The 19,323-nt window shown below is 47.2% G+C and overlaps 1 protein-coding gene and 1 long non-coding RNA gene across 2 annotated transcripts; one reads left to right on the top strand and one right to left on the bottom strand.

Moving 5' to 3' along the window:
- Positions 1 to 5,957: 5,957 nt before the first annotated feature.
- Positions 5,958 to 17,757, bottom strand: CPLX3 (complexin 3). The gene is made up of 3 exons (XM_081020215.1): positions 17,114 to 17,757; positions 12,497 to 12,584; positions 5,958 to 7,311 (listed from the first exon to the last, which is right to left on the bottom strand). Exons 1-3 carry the CDS (start codon positions 17,272 to 17,274, stop codon positions 7,087 to 7,089), a joined length of 474 nt encoding a protein of 157 aa, XP_080876341.1. The 5' UTR covers positions 17,275 to 17,757; the 3' UTR covers positions 5,958 to 7,086.
- Positions 7,307 to 10,476, top strand: LOC308485009. Its single transcript, XR_013990293.1, has 2 exons — positions 7,307 to 8,065; positions 8,097 to 10,476. It is a non-coding gene; the product is annotated as an uncharacterized lncRNA (long non-coding RNA).
- Positions 17,758 to 19,323: the final 1,566 nt, after the last annotated feature.

Raw genomic sequence — 19,323 nt, 5'->3', positions numbered from 1 at the left:
CAGCCACACAGGTGGATCTTTAGAGCATTAAACATAAATAATATAGCCTTATAATTGGCAAAACTGTGGTAATATTGGGTAAATATTGGAAAATTAATTTAAATTTTTTTTAAAAAAAAAACCAAAAATAATATACCCTCTTACCCATCATAAAGTGCTGTAATAACCAGACCACATCTGAATCCAAACCTCACCAGCAAACAGACAGCTTCAGAGGGGCATGCTGTGCTGTCAGTGAGTCCCACTTATCAAGGTGCCACAAAGGAGTGCTTTTTGCTGATTGTTCCTTTGTAGGCATGTCTTTGCCTGCCCCACACCTAATGTCACATATGATCTAAGGAAAGGGTGAGGAAGCTTTGGCATCTTACAGAATCATAGAATTGTACAGTTAGAAGGTACCCCAGGGTCATCTAGTCCAACCCCCTGCCATGCAGGAATCTCAACTAAAGCATCCATGACAGATGGCCATCCAACCACTGCTTTAAAAACTTCTGATGAAGTAGAGTCCACAACCTCCCGAGGGAGACCGTTCCACTGTCGAACAGATGTTACTGTCAGAAAGTTTTTCCTGATGTTTAGTCAGATTCTCCTTTCTTGTAACTTGAAGCCATTGGTTTGAGTCCTACCCTCCAGAGCAGGAGAAAGCAAGCTTGCTTTATCTTCCATGTGACAGGCCTTGAGATATTTGAAGATGGCTATGATATTTCCTCTGTCTCCTCTCTTCCAGGCTAAACATACCCAGCGCATTCAACAATTCCTCGTAAGGCTCAATTTCCAGACCCTTGATCATCTTGACTGCCTTCCTCTGCACATGTTCCAGCTAGTCAACATCCTTCTTAAACTGTGGTGCCCAGAACTGGACAGAGTACTCCAGGTGTGGCCTGGCAAAGACAGAATAGAGTGATACTGTTACTTCCCTTGATCTGGACACTAGACTTACGTTGATGCAGTCTAGAATAACATTAGCCTTTTTGCTGTTGACTCATGTTCAGCTTGTGGTCCACCAAGACCCCTAGATCCTTTTCACATGTGCTGCTAGTAAGCCAGGTGTTGCCCATCTTATATTTGTGCATCTCATTCTTCCTGCCTCAGTGCAGAACCTTACATTTGTCCCTATTGAAATTCATTTTGTTAGCTTGTGCCCAGTTCTCCAATCTGTTACTGTCACTTCAAATTTTGATTCTGTCTTCTGTGGCATCAGCTACCCCTCCCAGTTTTGTGTCATCTGCTAATTTGATGAGCGTTCTCTCAATTCCTTCATCCAGGTCGTTTAAAAAAAGATGTTGAACAGCAATGGGCCCAGGACAGAACCATGTGGCACTCCACTTGTCACTTTTTTCCAGGATGACAGGGAACCATTAATGAACACTCTTTTTGTTCAGTCAGTCAACCAGCTACAAATCCACCTACCAGTTAGCTCTTCCAGCCCACATTTTACCAGCTTCCTCACAAGAATGTCATGGGGGCCTTTGTAAAAAGCCTTATTGAAATCAAGATACACTATGTCCACAGCATTCCCCTGGTCCACCAAGCTTGTAACTCCATCAAAAAAAGAAATGAGATTCATTGGCATGACTTGTTTTTGAGAAACCCCTGCTGGGTCTTGGTAATCACAGCATCATTTTCTAAATTCTCACAGAACAATTGTTGAATTTTCTGTTCTAGGACCTTTCCTGGTATCGATGTCAAGCTCAGCGTTGAGTAGTTACCCGTGTCTTCTTTTTCCCACTTTTTGAAGAAGGGGACAACATTTGCCTGCTTCCAGGCTGCAAGGACGCTGTCTGTTCTCCAAGAATTCTCAAAGATTATAGACAGAGGCTCTGAGATTACATCTGCAAGCTCCTTCAGTACCCTTGGGTGCAGCTCATCAGGCCCTGGAGATTTGAATTCATTTAAAGGAGCTGGGTATTCCCTTACTCCTCTTTTTCTATATTGGGCTGCAGCTCCCTCCCTGCATCATTTATTCTGTTTTCACTAGGTCGGGCATCCTTTCCTTTTGGGTGAAGACAGAGACAAAGTAGGTGTTGAATAGTTCTGCCTTCTCTCTGTCACCCAATAGCATTTATTTGTATTCTCCATGCAGAGGACCTACCACTTGCTTGTTCTTCCCCTTACTTCAGACATAGCTGAAGAACTACAGAGCTCATTGGCCGCAGCAAGCAGGGTCAATGGCTAGGGATGGTGGGAGTTGCAGTTCATACCTTATGGGGCATGATGCAGGGGAAACCATCTCATGGGCCAAATTAAGGTCTCCGCTGGGGTTAATCAGGACTGCAGACTGGCGGTCCCTCACTGCTGCTCCACACAACTCCTTTGGGGATTGTTCCCCCCCACCCCACCCCCTCCTGAGCAGGGGGCCCTGTGGCCTTCCAAATGTCATTGGACTTCAGCTGCCATCAGCCTCAACCACTTGGGCAATTGTCAAGGGTGATGGGTCCTGTAGCCCAATAACAGCAGGAGGGCCACAGATTCCTCATTCCTCCTCTAGAGCAGGGGTCCCCAAACTAAGGCCCGTGGGCCGGATAAGGCCCAAGGGACTCGTTTATCCGGCCTGCCGTGACCCCCGCCGCCGCCCACTCTTACCAGCGCTGCACTGCACGGCTTCCCACTTCCTGGTCAGAGGAGCACCGGAAATAGCTAGTGTGCATGCGCAAGCATTATTTGTGCATACACAAGCGTTATTTGCACATGCGCAAGCGTTATTTCCAGTGCACATCTGGGTCGGAGAAGGCCCGTGAACATGCGCACAAGCAATTTCCGGTGCTCCTCTGACCTGGAAGTGCACCAGAAATAGCGTGTGCACATGCTTATGGGCACGCACTTCCTCATCCTCCAGCCTTCCGTACAATCGGCACTGGAGACACTGGCCTGAGGCATAGTAGGTTTGTTGACCCCTGCTCTCAAGGCAGATCTTTAAAAACAGCAGAACCAAAAACAAACAAAACCACCTTTCTAGAATTCTTCAAGAAAGCGCATACTAGACTGTGGCCAACTCCTAGCCACATATCATCTCTGTTAAGTCGACATGGCTCTTTGGTCCCACAGCCTTCTTGTGCCTTGATGAGATGTGCACCCAAAAGTGTTCCCCATGTTGGAGAATGTGATGTCAAAAAGCACTCGTAGTTAGATAACTGGCCTGCTCAAAAGAGATGGATTTTGTTCTGATGCTTGTTTATGGAATGATTCATGTTCAGAAGTGGTGCCACTGCTATTTTTAGAGCAGACAGTTCTCCAGTTCCCCAAAGGCCACTTTGTGCTGCTTGCACTAAACCAGAAAAAGCTACTCGGCGGAGGATGGCAAAGTGAGCCTCTCTCTGTGCGGAGCGAAGAAGAGGCCCTTAGCCGCACCTCCTACGTCAGGAGTGGGTAAGCTCAGGTCCCAGGGGCTGAATCTGGCCCTCCAGGACTCTCTATAAGGCCCCTGGGGCTCTCCCTAGAATACATCCCTGCCCCATACCCTCCTCAAGTGCTTTGGCCTGCCTGGAAGGTGCCCTTGAAGCGTGGTCATGCCTCTCGCTTTTCTGGGTGGAGGAGTGTGGGCATGTATGTACAGGTCTCTGGCTTTTCTGTGGCTACAGTGCAGCCTGCTAAGGGCCAAAGAGAAGGGCTGCATCTGTTGCTCTGGCCATGTGCACCATTTGCATCCCCAAAGGTTGCCTGTGAGGGAATATGGCCCTTGGGCAGGGAAGCGGGTCACCATCCCTGCCCTGAACTGAAATCAGGGAGGCATGTTGGATGGGACCTGACCTCACAGCACCCCGTCCTGTGATGACATAGTGGCTTCACAGGGGCAAAGATGAGCCCTATGGAGCCAAGAGGTTCTAGACATCAAGGACAGTGGTGGTGCTGGATGCGCCCCCAAGTCAATGCACAGGCCCTGTGCGCTGCTGAGCCTGCCATTTCACGTGCTGGAGAGACTCATTCTGAGCTGCTGATAACAGATTGTTGGACAATGGTGCTTTTCTAGTGTCTCCCAAGCCAAAAGAACAAAGGCTGCCTTGGTATGCAACCAAAGAACATACGGGAACTGCAGACAGCAGATGGAGAAGAGCCTTCCACAGTCTGCAGTGCGCTTTCTTCTTGGGCACCAGTCAAGAATAGTGGAGTTTGAAGAGTGTCCTTATTCTGATTTGTGGAAAGCTTGAAGGGATGGCACATAACACGGGCAGTGGCAGCTCGACAGCACTGAAGACACAAAGCTGTCCTGTGCTCAGCTCAGGCCATTGGCCCACCCAGCCCACAGCCGTCTACACCAGGGATGTGGAACCTGTGACCCTCCAGAAGCTGCCGACCTCCAATTCTCATCAGCCCCAGCCAGCGTGACCAGCGGCTAGAGCAGATGGAGCTGTAGCCCAGCAACACCTGGAGGGCCAAAGCTTCCCCTTACCTGGTCTACACCAACTGGCAGCACCTTGTCATGGTCCAAGGCAGAAGACCTTCCAACCATCTGGCACCATTTAATATTTGGGGCTGGGAACTGAGCCAGAGGCCTCCCACATGCATAGCATGAGTTAGAGAAATCACGGAGCTATGGCTCCTCCAGATGGAAGTCCCATTGGCCCTACTAGGGAAGGAGTGGGGGGCCTGGAGCCCTCCAGATGTTGTGGGACTACACCTCCCATCAACCTTGGCTGGTTTGGGACATTGGGGGCACAGGTTCCCCTTCCCTGTTCTAAGAGGAAGGGTCATAGTTCAGTGGGGAAACTCGTGCTTTGCCTGCAGAAGTTCTCCAGGGAAGACTCCAGTCTGGAAACCTAGAGCGCCACCAGCAATCAGGATGCACAATCCTGAGCTAAATGGGCCAGTGGTCTGACTTGGTATAAGGAAGCTGCCTCTGCTTTGCCAGTGATGGAGCACATGCTCTCCCTTATGGAAGTTTCAGGCCCAGGCCTCACCAGTCATGAAAGCAGAAAGCAGGGTTAGGAAGGACCATTCCGTGCCAGAGACCCTGGAGAGCTGCTGCCAGTCAGAGCAGGCAATGTGTCTTCCTTCAGAGTAAATATGCACTGGATCCAGGCTAATAGGATCAGTTTTGACTGAGACAAGGTGTCTCTTTGTGAGAAAGTGTTTGTACAATAGATCACAGTGCATACCAGGCATAGGGAAGTTCTGGTCCACAGGCCAAAAAGGGCCTGAGGGGCCTCCTGGTCTGCCTCTGCCATTCTCCCCAGGCCACCTCCCTTCATTGGACCCATTAGTACATCCAAAGAACTCCTAATGATGCCAGGCATTTATCCTGTGGTTCTTGTAGCACAAGCAGTTCTGGCCGCCGCCACCGCAACAGCCTGGGACCTTTGACAACAACCTGAACTTCCTGTGCAGTTTCAGAAGTTTGGATGCCCTCATCAGTCCCGAGGAGCTTCCAGCAGTGCTCTTGTAAGCGCTGGAGCCACTTTTCTCTTGACGTGGTCAAGGAACAATCTGGCTGGTGAAGCACCCAACACCATCCACAGCAACAGGTCTGCTAGGCACATTTCAAGGCTGGTGCGTCATTGTGTGTGTTTGTGTTTGTGTAGATGAAGTGGTTGCATGTGTCTAGGCTCGTAAGAGAACATAAATGGAGAACCTCAGGCTCGGGGGGGGGGGAAATGTGGCCCTTGAGGTCTCTCTGTCTGGCCCTTGGGACCCTTCCAAGGCCACACAACTCACTGGCTGGGCTGGGTCCCTGCTTTTTTGCCAAGCCTACATATGTCCTTGAACACTGATCATGCCTCTTCCTTGTCTGGATGAAGGATTGAGAGGGGGTACAGCTTGCCGTACAAAGGTAAAATTCACATTCCTGGCCCACCCACTTTTGCCTCTGGCCCCACCCACCACCGGCATGTGGCCTGCAGACAGTTGCTCAGAAGGGAAGGCAGCCCTTGAGCGGTAAATGGCTCCCCATTCCTGGCATGCAGAATTAGGGAGCCATAGCAGGCCATCCAATCTTTTGCGTACAAAATGGCAAGACAAAGAAATGCATAGAGAACTCTTGTCATTTATTCCACCAGTTTTCAACAGTACCATGGGAAGAGGGTGTCACGGCAGGTAGAGGCTCATACGGGAGCACTGCATGGTCACGGCACAACATACAGACTGACTGCCACATTCATGACACGGAGGTGAATGTCCCCCTTCTCCTCTTGTTGGAAGCAAGGACGGTGAGAGGTCCCACGACAACATAGCACTACACAAGGAGTTGAAACAAGTCACACTCACAGGGCAGCCATTTCCTTCAGTGGATTGAGCACCAACCAGTTTAGCTTCCATCCTTGTCACACTGTACGGCCCGGGTAAAGAACTGGGCTACACTGGGGCCTCAGTTTTCCCCACCTGTAAAATGGGGGCACAACTCTGCTTTCCTTTGTAAAGCATCTGTGGTGCCGTTAAGTGCAAAGTATTGTCATTGTTTGATCCGTATTGCTATGGTTTCGTGTCGGAGGAAGGGATGGGAAGGAGGGTCTACCCCTCCATGCCTTGTCCCTGGAAGACACAAAGGAGGCAAGGGCGTCATTTTGATTGGTGACAAGTTCTGTTCCTTGAAGCCGAAAGGAACGGAAACATCCACCTGCAGCCAAGCCCTTGCTTCACATCTCCTTCATTTGAACTTGAGCGAAGGCCAAAAAATGGTTCTTCTACGTAAGGTAGAGGGTTTTGTGGGGGCAGTTTGCCCACATTCAGGCCCGTAGTCCTGAAACGGCAAATGGCTCTCTTCCTGCTCTGCTGAAAGGGCTTGTGTCAGCCCTGGGAAAAGATGGGGGGGGAGAGGGGGGGCAGCACTTGGGCATCACCCTGCTGTGTGGGGAGGAGGATGAGGAGAGTCTTGTTCTAGAACCTGAGACTTCCAGACACACCTCACATTCACTTACAGGGGCGGGAAGGACTGAGACATCTTTCACAGGGAAGAGACGGTGGCTTAGAAAAAGGGTATCCAGCCCACACACACCTAGGTGGGGAAGACAAACTTGACAGGAGCCTGCTGGATATTTTAATAAACCACCCGCACCCTTGCGCTCCCCTTTTGTGCCCACAGCCCACCCCACAATGGGACACACTTTACAACTTGGGAAGGGGAGGGGTTTATTCTGCTGATGAGCAACAGCTGGGTCACATGACGGCACACTTCTCGGCGGACTGCTTGAGGTCGTCCAGCGTGGCCTGAGCCTTGTCCTTCAGGGAATCCAGGTCCAGGTTCTGGATGCTGGTCAGCTGTCCGATAACAGAGTCCTTTTCCTCCTCCTCTTCGTTGTCCTGCTCAATCATCTTGGCCAGCTCTTTGGGGAGCTCCACATCACCCCCGACCAGCTGGATCTGGTTGTCATCTGTTTCATTCTAAAGGGGATGGTGGTGATTAGAGAAGAGAGGGAGAGATTAGGCTCAGGGGTCATAATAGTCCATAATGGTCTAGGGCGCGAGCCCAGCCACGTTGGAGGTCCAATGCAATGGCCACTCAATGCCAAGTTGCTGAGGGAAATAGCAACTGCATCTCCTGTTGCTATGGTGACAGTGGGACGAAACTGCAAAGCCAGCAGCGGGTAGCAATGGGGTTGTGAACGTATCTCCTGGCTCACCTCCAGACAGGAAGACATGGGAGAGGCAGGACAAGAAGGTGGGTACTGCTGGCAGGTATTTAAAGCCCAGCAAGCCTTGGTGCCCTCAAGAGGTTGAAGCACAGAGAGTGGGGAGGAAGAACAGGGCAGATTGACCCCATTCTCCCTGGGGGTTGGGGAAGCAACTGCTGCATCCTGGAGCTGGCGGCCATGACAGGTGGCCTCAAGAGGGGTAAGATCTGAATGATGCTGGAGTTGGAGAAAAGATGTTTCCATTCAGTCCTGTTTTAATCTCTCATTCCTGACTGACTCCATCAGAACATAAATGGATGTGATGATCACACTCTGGAAGTTAAGAGCATGAAAAAGGGGCTTTGATGAACTGGAACAAGACGCTGATGTGTTGGAGGAGCCTGGGACAGATTGAAGTAGAGTGGCATTGGGCAATTGTGTTGGATGATTTATGGTTGGTGATGGGAATCAGCCATGGACCAAAACATAGGAGGGAGGCAGTGTGTGTGTGTGTGTGTGTGTGTGTGTGTGTGAGAGAGAGAGAGAGAGAGAGAGGAATGGCTGGCTGGTTGGTTGAACAGATGCCAGTGTGTTTGGTGGCTAGGTTGGAGTTAGATCAGTGAAACTCAAGTTCAATTCCCACTCAGCTATGAAGATGGCCTTGGGCCAATCACCATCTCTTGTTCTAGCCAACCACATAAGGCTGTTGTGGTGATGAAATGGAGAGGGGAGAAGATCTGTGCGTGGAGGAGAGTTGGGATAAAAAAATGTAACAAATAAATTCTCAACCACAAACTCATTGGGAAAACCAGAATCATTTGGTGTCCTCTCATCTGTAAAAAGAAAGAGAGAATTATAATGACAGTCAAGAGCATTTTAATATTGATATAAAAGATATTGAACAGTATGCTAGATTACTTCATTGGAGACCATATGGGCAACACAGAGAGCAATGAAGATAACTTAGAAAACTTAGCAATAGCACTTAAAAAGAAAGATGCAATTCTCAATTTTTGTGCAACCAATATCGCTATGCTGTAAAGCAAATAATTATTTTTTAAAAGCTAAAATTTCAGTGAACAACCAAACAGTTCTCTCTAGCTTTAACATTCACTCCTTCAGCACTGGCAAATGCCACTTGTCTGAGGGCCAGAATGCTCTCATTCTGCTCTGCTCCTCACATCACCAGTTGCTTGAGATGTCAATGCAGCAAACCAGAATGATTTGGTACGCTAGAAGTGGCCCTTTTCTTTGAAGGATCATTTCGACAAACAATTATGACATGCAAAACCAGAGCGAAATGAACATGGAGAAGGATGCAGGTTTTGGACAGATGGGGACGTCAGGTGCTAGTGGGGAGGGAGGACCCAAAATTCAGCGGTATAAGAGGGACATTGTGTTAAAATAAGATGCCTTTATTGCTGAGATCTTTGTGTGGCTTGAATCGGATGCCCCCGGACCACGACCACCTGAGAGCATCAGAGTTATCTTTGCCCATCTTTCACTGCCTGAAAGAGCAAAGATAACCAGGAGGCTAGAGGCTAGTAAGAGACCTGTGAAAAAGATAATCAGGTGAACAACACCTGGCAGCCCATGGCCATGTGAGACTTTTTCAGAGTGCTGGAGATGGGCATGCTCTAACCCTCTTGATAGAGCTCCGCTTTTGTCTGGTGTTTAGAAAAACAAGAATATTAGATTACAATCTCAACACTAGAGAAGCTCTTGTAACATTTATGGAAAGATTCCAGAATGAATATTTCCATGCTTTACTACAAAATCTGTATTATTATTATTATTATTATTATTATTATTATTATATTTAAATATTTTTTTCAGCTCTCTTTCTATTCTGAAGTTGCTCAAGTATTTATAAATACACAACCATGCAAAACACACACACACACACAGAGGCCCCAAATGAACTTGTAGCTTTAAGCCTGATGGAAGCTAACTGGACTAAACCAGCTTAAACTGAAATGATCAGCTGTCTAGGCATTTTTACAAGCAAGACCTCTAGAATTGGGATGATGTCATTCCTGGATGTAAAGATCTGGAACTGAGCAGATCTGAGTCTGGAGAACACCTGGGTGGTCTACTCCTACCTAGGCCTCCACGATGGTAGATTGGCAGAATATATGCATATAGGTCATATGTATCATCACACTATTCGATTTCTAACACTCCAAAGATCAGAAATAAGCATAAAAAATAAGAAGAAAAAACATATATCTCATTTAAACTATGAATAAATGTTTTATAAAAAAATGCAATTTAACTATAATAATAATGGAGCCTTCCAATATTCTCTGTCTGGCTCTGGAGATTTCCCTACCCCCCCCACCAACCCCCCCTCTCAGCAACTCGCTGTACTGGTTCTGCTTTGCTCTCTCCTTCATTGCTGTATTGCCTAACTGGAATGCGTCTTTGAACTCTGATGATGCCTTTTGATTCCCTGGATGAGTGGATGAAGGACCCATCTGTACAGGGATGTATGAGTGTGTGCAAAAACTAATACAGTGGCAAAATTCACATTCATTGTTCCACCTACTTTTGCCTCTGGCCCCACCCACCACTGGAATGTGGCCCCCAAAAAATTGCCCAGAAAGGGATGCAGCCCCCAGGCTGAACAAAGCCCTCCACCACCATCCTGGCCTTAGGGCACAATCCAACAGGTGCTTATCATGACAAAGTCCCACTGAAGGCAATGGGATGGAATTCAGTTGTACCTATTTTAAGTCCCGCTGATTTCAATAGAACTTAACTGATACAAAATTTTGTTGGATTAACCTGATTATGTCTGGTCTTACAGCCAACTAAGCCAGTAAACCAGCTGTTTCGATGGCAGGTAATGATACATTTAAAGTCCAGCGTCACGGAGCTATTTCATGGCACAGAAATGAAAGCATACAAATGGCGAGGAATTGAACACCTTTTTTTTAAAAAAAAGTTGTTTTCTCCATAAGGATATCTTATTATGTATTACAACAGTCTGCAGTCTGAACTTCCTATAACTTGATTATCATCTATATTTCATGTATTACATTTCTATCCTGGCACACTTCTGCCAGGGAACTCAAGACTTGGAGTGCCCAAGAGGCCTCCCATCCGGACGCTGACCAGATCCAGTCCAGATTAGATTTAGCAAGTTTGTTGTATCAGGTACCTTTAGACCATGCCCAAATCGTTCCCAGATTCCCAACACCTTCTTGCTCAACAAATAGCTTCTGGAGAAGTCTAAATGAGTTTATACACCTCTACATCCCCAAATCAGCTTCAGACCACCTCAAATCCTATTTAAGTTTATTTCCATGCTCAGCCAAGTGCTTAAAGCCCTAAATGACCCAGGCTGCCTCCTTCTCAACAGAGTTTCTTGAGTGTCAAGACTGGCAGAGGTGGCCTTTTTGGTAATTCCACTGCCCTCAGGTCACTGTCTGGGACAGGTGTGTTTTCAGGATCTATCCTATTCCTGTGACTGTAATTTGTTTTTAATTCTGAATTTTAAATTGCAACAACAACAACAACAGTTTATTACTTATACCCCACCCATCTGGCCGGGCCTCCTCAGCCACTCTGAGCGGCTTCCAACAGGATATTAAAAACACAATAAAAGATCAAACATTTAAAACTTCCCTAAACAAGGCTGCCTTCAGATGTCTTCTAAAAATCAGATAGTTGTTGTCAAGGAAATAGACATCTGGTGGCAGGGTGTTCCACAGAGTGGGCACCACCACCGAAAAGGCCCTCTGCCTGGTTCCCTGTAACCTTACTTCTCACAGTGAGGGAACCGCCAGAAGGCCCTCGGAGCTGGACCTCAGTGTTCGAGCTGAACAATGGGGGTGGAGACACACCTTCAGGTCTACTGGGCCAAGGCCGTAACCCACCCTGGGACCGGAAGGGCTACTACTAATCTGAAGTGTTGGTCCAGAGAAGTTTTATCTGAAATGCATTGCACAGGAAATAAGCTTTGGGCTGGAGACAAAGTTATGGAAGGTCTGCCTTAGTCATGCTCATTCATTTCAATAGTTCTACCCTGTGTAAAACTTAGTTGACTATCACCCACAATTTGGAGTGGCCCAGACCTTGACCCTAGATCCAGAGATGTGTCAACTTCAGTTTCATATTCAGATGGCTCATGTAGTTCTGTGCCAAAGAAGAAACATGGGACAGCTGCCCTTAAACCAGGCCAGGTGACTTGCCCATCTTACCTAGATCCATCTAACAGCTGCTCTAAAAAGTCTTAGGCTTAGAAGGGGCTTTTCCGTCACTTGAACCTTGATCTTTTTAATGGAAGATGTAAGGGATGGAGCCTGGACTCACCTGCTGATCTACTCTGCGTCCTCAACAAGGAACTGCTGACTGGTTCCAGCCTCATTTTGGAGTGAACTTAAAAAGAGGTCCACGTTCTCCCATTAGCCATTTCCAAGCACAGGATGTCTCTGGCATTTTATCAGCACCAGCCACTCTGTGCATGGTGGCTCGTGACTCGTAAGGTCAACATATTGACTTCCACCCTTCTCTTCAGTCCTAATGCTCTGCCTCCATCAACAGTATGGGCGGGGAAGAGCCCCTCCAGATGTTGTTGGACTGTCCTGGATAGTAGAGCCAATGGTCATTGATAATGGGAGCTGTAGCAACATCTGGAGAGCCACAAATTCCCCACCCCTGCCTTACAGGAAAGAACAAAGAAGCTGTGACCCTCAAGATATTGCTGGGCTCCAGTCCCCATCACCCTTGCCCATTGGTCAAGCAGGCTGGAGGCAATGGAAGTTGAAGTTTCAGCACCATCTGGGCGGTCATGGTTTCCCCACCCTGGCATCAAAGGTTCTGGTTATTTCTTCCTCCACCTCCTCTGGTATCTGGCTGTTGCTCAACCATAATACAACCAGCAATATCCCTGTGGAAATCTGCCCAGGTTCCCTTCATCCTCCTCCTGCAGCAAACGCCTGATGGCTTACCTTAGGAAGCCTGTATTTATCCCGAAAGTGGGTCCGCAGGGTGGCTCGTTCTGCTTTGCGCTGTGCAAACTGGGCATCCCGCTCCATTCTGCAAACAACATTGGGAGAAGATGTTGTCGATTAGCTGCAATGTGTGTGCCCCACTTGGCATGGAGAGCAAATGTCTTGGTCACTAGGGCAGAGGAAGCCTGAGAAATTTCCCGGTACAGGCCATTAATCTCTGCTCCAAACCTAAGCATTCCACACAGCTGATATGATGCTAGTCAGAGTGCATCCACGAGATCACACACTGTTTAATCTTGCCTAATTAACTTGGAATAATTGCCAGTGCCCTTTCTCCACTCATACTCAGTAATGCTGCAGATAACATGCACATCACACACACAAAGAGAGAGAGAGATTTATTTATTTTTACACAGCCTTGCATGTAAAACAACTCATTCTATTATTTTATGTATTCATCCCCAACAGAAAGGGCCATAGCTCAGTGGCAGATTACCTGCCTTGCATGCAAAAGACCCCAGGTTTGGGTCTTTGTGGCACCTCCAGTTAGGACAGGGAGACTCGCTGCCTGGAACCCTGGTAAGCCACTACCGGTCATTGTGGGCAGTATTAAGCCAGATGGACCAGGGGTCTAATTCACTGTAAGACTTCTTCTCATGTTCCTGTGTACGTCGTAGTTGTTAAGCGCCATCCACACAACACTAAATCTCAGCCTCAACATTATACAATCCAGAGCACTGACCACCTCAGGGTTTTACACTTACAATGGCTAATGCACACTGGGATGCCCATACTGGGACATGCTGGAGGTGTGGGGAGAAAAATCCCCATTTTTATCATTTTTAAAAAACCACGATGGAGAATAACAAGCTATGTGGTATGGAATTAATTCAGATTGGAAGAAATTAATATTAATAAATCCTGGGATATGGTCTCAGGGTGCTCATTTAACCAAATGACTGGCGTGTAGGATAGCTGTGAGAGTTCTTTCACCCCAGGTATTCCCATCCCCGAATGAATCAAAGCCAGCCCATAATATCTAAGAACATAAGAGCCCTGAGGCTGGATAAGACCGAATGCCCATGATGTCAAAAATTCTGCTTCCACAGTGGCCAACCAGATGCCTATGGGAAGCCCACAAGCAAGACATTGGCACAAATAATATGGCCATAATGACTTATAGCCATAAACAGCCATTCACCTCCTCCTTATCTCCCTTCTATGACCACAGTAACATGGACAGGAGGGTTGTGTAGTTGGATAAGGATGGAGAAGCTTAACACAAGTAGACTCTTGTTTGCTAACTTCTAAGGCAGGCTTCCCCATTTGGCCAGTGAGGCCATTTCCATCAAGCCATGCCCACCTGCCCTACACCTGATGTCATATATGATGGCAGGTGTGGGGCAGATGAGGGTGGGGCCTGGACAAAAGCCCCTTGTGCAACCCTTCCTGAGTGCCTGACAACCAGCTGGTGCCCAGGTGTGCAAAGGTGTCTTGCAGGTCTTGTGCGTGACTCACAGCAGCACAGTTCTCGGGAGAGTTTTACTTCCACTAAAACCAATGGGACGACTGAATACATTTCCTCTCACCAGGTGCTTTGGCTAAGTTCATTTGCAGCTCTGGAAATATCTAGTACTTCTGGCTGATTTTGGTACAGCTTCTGGGAGTCAGTGGAGACAGTATTGGTCTTCACGATGGGGAGATCAAATGATACTGAGCGAAACAGAAGCTGACTCTGTTGTATTGGGCTGGGGAACTTGCGCCCCCCCCCCCGATGTTGCCTGGTTATCACTTTCATCATCCTCAAACCATGGTCCATACTGTCTGGGGTTGATGGGAGTTGGAGTCCAGCAACATCTGCTGGGTCACAGGTTCTAAGCCTTAAGTTAAATGGACTATATGAACAAAGCATGGAGGAAAAGAAGAATTATTATTGCTCTTTTTGACACCTCATTTGTTCCTCAGCTAAAAACGACCATTTCCAACCAGTTTCATCATTTTTGTGATTGTGAGCTCACTTTGCATATGAGTAGGGTTTATATATATATATATATATATATATATATATATATATGGAAACATTATGATCAGAATTGAATATCTCCAATGTCTTTCAGCAACCAGATCTCTGAGCCAGCCCGGCCAATTAAAATAACAAACTAGGAATTTGCTCATGAATGACTTTTCTAACTTTTTATGGTTTTATGTTCTAATTGTTGTAAACTCCTCTGATATATATATTTATGATACAGTGGTATGCAGTTTTAAAAAATAAGTAAATAAACAATTCAAGAGTAACTTTCCTGGATCACTAATGACATAATGCTTCTATCAATGTGTCCCTAATATGCCTTGCAATGGTAGGTCTTCAGTATGATTTAGGTGTTTTATGCAATCCAGGAGTAGATCTAAGTTTCCCAGAAGACCTGTGCTTGACAGTTCTGTGGGGCTTCCACCCAGACAAGTGTGTGTAGGATTGCCACCTAAGTGATGGTGCTGATGTGATCTGTTCTCCAGAACATAAATTGCAGCAGAGAATGTTTCTTTTTCTTTTCTTTTTTTTAAAAAGTAGGCTGCTTTGTCCTCTTTGCAGAGAGGATTGTAGTGAGGTAGACAAGGGCACAGCGGGGTAATTAATGGTTTTTGTTTTTGTTTTGCTCTGGCAAGTGAATGAGGTGATACTGAGGCTTTCAAATTTGTTTGTGGAAGATTAGCAAGGCAGAAGGAAGAGAATGAAGAAAGTAATTGAGGAGTCTGGATACTTCTTTCCTTTTCCTCCTTGGAGTTCCTACTAGACACAAGCAATTTAAATGGCAATACTTCTTTGCAAGATTTCTTTTTCATTTATAATTAAATGCTAAAGGTTATGTTTGAACTGGCTGGAAATATTTTATTAAAGCTCATTGTGTTTACCAGTCGAATTTATCCTGTGACTGCTGGCAGACTATAACAAACTGGGTATAGTGCTATTTATGCACCGCTGCTCTTTGGAAGGTGTAAGGACATATGTGCATATATGAATCAATACAGCTGCCTGTGCATTTGGGGAAAAAATCCTCAGGGGTGGAGTGACTACAGGGGCTGCCACAATCAGTTCTTGCACTTCAGAATTTTCTGGAATGCCACTTGATGCATTAAATGGACAGCAGGGAAAACTGCACAGCACAAGGCTTGGAAGCAAACTGCGGGTGGGAGGGACAGGTGAAACACAGTGAAATTATGCATGCAAACTACTACAGGAAGCAAACGGTTGCTGTGGGAGCAAAACGGCATTTAAAAATTGTGTGTAAATGCAGCCTTAGATACTTCCCCTCTTTTCAAAATCAGAAATGGTGAATAATCTAAACTCCAACTTCCGGGGGAGGCAGGGAGCTATAGTGAGATGTAGTTTTTCCTGAGAAAACAATCCCATCTCTTGAAGGCAAAAGCGGATTAAAAGATTAGGGGTTCATTAAAATGCATTACTAACATTCCCCGCCTTCCACAACAAATGTAAAGTCCTGGGTTCACTTCCTCTTTCCCTTCACCACTTATTTGGGAGGAACTAAGGCAGAGGATCTCTTTAACCCAGTTTGGGCTTAAATGGAAAGATCAGCTTCCACAGGGCGCCTTCTGTAGCCCAGATTCATATGTCGACATCTAAAAACGGGAGGATTTGGGTCTGAACTTTGCATAAAAACTGCTTAGAGCAAGGGATTTATTTTTGCACAGACACTGCTTAGTGCTATTTTAAATTTATTTTTAAAATTGCCCTATTTTTATTGTAGGCGTGGACTTTTTAACATCCTGCTAGAATCAATCCAGTGGAGCCAGCATGAGGTTTTCAAATGTCCTCTTTTGTACACCACTGTTTGATGCTCAAGGTACAATCCCAGGACAATACAAAAGCAGTTTCTTGGGAAATAAATTTTACTGTGTGTGTAGTATTGGATGTTGGTGGAGGGATCTTTATCATCTCTCTGTGTGAACTTGCATGATCTTCCTAGATTCCCTTTAGCCTATTTCTCTCCTTCCTTAAAGATATAAACTGCTGCGATCAGTAAATAAGCTTAGACTTAGACCCACACTTGTATTGCTCTTCAGATGTTGATTCACCGAACTTGCTCACAGCAGCCCAGAAGTCTCCTGATTCTGAGACCCTGATTCTAGACCTGGGAATAATAGTCATTTACCTCAACAGGGTTGGTGGTGGGATGAGTCTGAGATGAGGCAAAGCTCAGAATCCCCTTCATCTCAGACTTGCTTGCCTTGAGTCTTCTGGCCAGGCTCTACATTGAAATGCATAATATGTCATGAGCTGCAATCAAATCACTCACATTTCCCTGGACTGATCTTGATTTTGCTCAGGAATTTCCTGAGCAGGGTTATCAAGCAGTTTCTTGCTCCATCGCCTCTCCTGCTACGGTAATCTACCATGCAAATTAAGACCACAAAAGACACGTATGGCTAAGGTTTCTAAAAGTTACATACAGAAAGAGTCATGTGATATTCTCCAAAGGGATAGCCATGGCTCTCATGAAGTGGACTCTTCTCCATGAACGCTTGTGCCAAGGCTCTTGGTTGCAGTGTGACTGGACAGACACAAAAAGGAGCCCTTCATCACCCGATACTTACTTTTCCTCCACTAGCTGCTTCTGGTACTCTTCGTATTCTTCCTTTGTCATCCCCTGGGCTTCAGCCGGGGACTTCTCCCCTTCTCCTTTCTCTTCTCCTCCCAGTCCGCCGGTGAGGTTCTTCAGTTGCCCACCAACCATGGACTTCACCATGAAAGCCATGACTAGCTGTGCTGAGGAGGGGAGGAAGTTGCTGGAGGAAGAGTTAGGATCAAGGAAAGAAGAAAAGATGGGGACTTGAGCTTGGCCGGCTTGTCAAAGCCCAGCGACCAGGTTTGATCTAAATCAGCATCGTCTCCTGTTGGGGATCCCGTTGCTCATTGGGAGATCTGGCTCTGCTGCAGAAGGAATGGTCCGGGATTCCGCTGGCCTTCAGCACCGGCGGGAGGCGGACAGTTCCGAAAGCTCCCAGCAGTGCCGAATGAATCCGCTCCCTTCCTTCGGACCACCGCGCGGCTTTGCGTTCAGCACCACGGAGCGCGGACAGCGACTGCTGCTTCGGAGCGTCTGCGCGCGTCTGTGGCTGACGGAGCCGGCCGCGAGGAGGGGGCGCCCCCTTGCGGTGGGCAGTCGCTCACTTTCCAGGGACCCTCACGCTCATCTGACCTCGCCTCCGACGGTGTGGCAGTTTGGCTCTGCTCGCCCACTCCCCCCCCTCGCTCGCGCTCCAGCACCGCCTTCTTTGCCTTCGTAAAAAAAGATTAAAGCTGTTGACTGGTGTGACGAACCTCGCGCATCTTCCAGAGTGGGTAGCTCTGTGTTAGTCTGTTGCAAGAAAACCACAAAGTATCTCGTGGAAAAGACAGGTTTGTTGTGTAAATAACTTGCACGGAGTACAACCCGCTTCCTTAGTTGCAAGAAGGGTTTATGCTCAGTTGATAGATAAGCTACACAGAGAGAAAGTGATGAGCTTAAAGGGGGAAATGGGAAAGAGGGGAACCAAAGGCAAGAGGTCACCTGCGACAAACCTGTAGTGTAGCTTAAAGGTAAAGGTAAAGGGACCCCCTGACCGTTAGGTCCAGTCGTGGCCGACTCTGGGGTTGCGGTGCTCATCTCGCTTTATTGGCCGAGGGAGCCGGCGTACAGCTTCCAGGTCATGTGGCCAGCATGACTAAGCCGCTTCTGGCGAACCAGAGCAGCGCACGGAAATGCCGTTTACCTTCCCGCCGGAGCGCTACCTATTTATCTACTTGCACTTTGACGTGCTTTCGAACTGTTAGGTTGGCAGGAGCTGGGACCGAACAACGGGAGCTCATTCGAACCGCCGACCTTCTGATCAGCAAGTCCTAGGCTCAGTGGTTTAACCCACAGCGCCACACGCGTTCCTGTAGTAAACCTGTAGTGTAGCTTAAATGCATGCAAAAGTAGCACAGAGTGTGTGTGCAGGTGTGTATGTAATACAAACATGCATTTAAGCTGTACATAGAAGTGTCATAAGCTGTACATATTGTGAGATACCTCAGTTTCCCAGCAGTGAGAGACTCCGGGGGCTTCAAGTGCTTTGTTTCCTTGGAATGAAGGTCAGTAGAGACTGTGGAGTCTTTAGAATACAGTGGTACCTCAGGTTAAGTACTTAATTCGTTCCGAAGGTCCGTTCTGTTAAGTTGTGGGTGAACATATTAGACGACACAGCGATTCTTCAAACAGCTCTTGTTTATTCACAGGCCAGAACAGAACTGAACTGAAGGGTTCAGTCAGCCTGCTTATATAGAGCTCCAGTACAACGTAACTGTAACAACTTTCTGTAACTATCCAATCACTGAACATCACTTTTGATCCCTTATTTGCATATGTGGACCTGAGTGAAAACTATCTACAGTATCCCCCTGCTGGCCCAGGGTAAGAACTTCAGTACATAACACGTTCTTAACCTGAAACTGTTCTTAACCTGAGGTACCACTTTAGCTAATGGGGCCTCCCGCTGCTGCTGCGCTGCCACTGCGTGATTTCTGTTCTCATCCTGAAGCAAAGTTCTTAACCCGAGGTAACCTGAAGCGTATGTAACCTGAGGTACCACTGTATATGGATACACATGTACACACAGAGGGAGCAGAGGCTTAAGGTGCTCACAGTGTTAACACCCCGACACAGTTTACTTCCCCATTCTGTTTTGGGGGGTGGGGTGGCAAGCACAGAGCAATCAATGTTTCTCTCCCTCCAGCACTGAGCTTCCAGCTCACTCTTCACTCAACTCAGCCCATTGTTCTTCTA

The sequence above is a fragment of the Podarcis pityusensis genome (genome assembly GCF_964106645.2).
Source record: "Podarcis pityusensis genome assembly, chromosome: 9".
NCBI classification, from domain to species: Eukaryota; Metazoa; Chordata; class Lepidosauria; order Squamata; family Lacertidae; genus Podarcis; species Podarcis pityusensis.
Note: the sequence above shows the minus strand (reverse complement) of the source record. Positions and strands in the feature narration are given on the sequence as shown.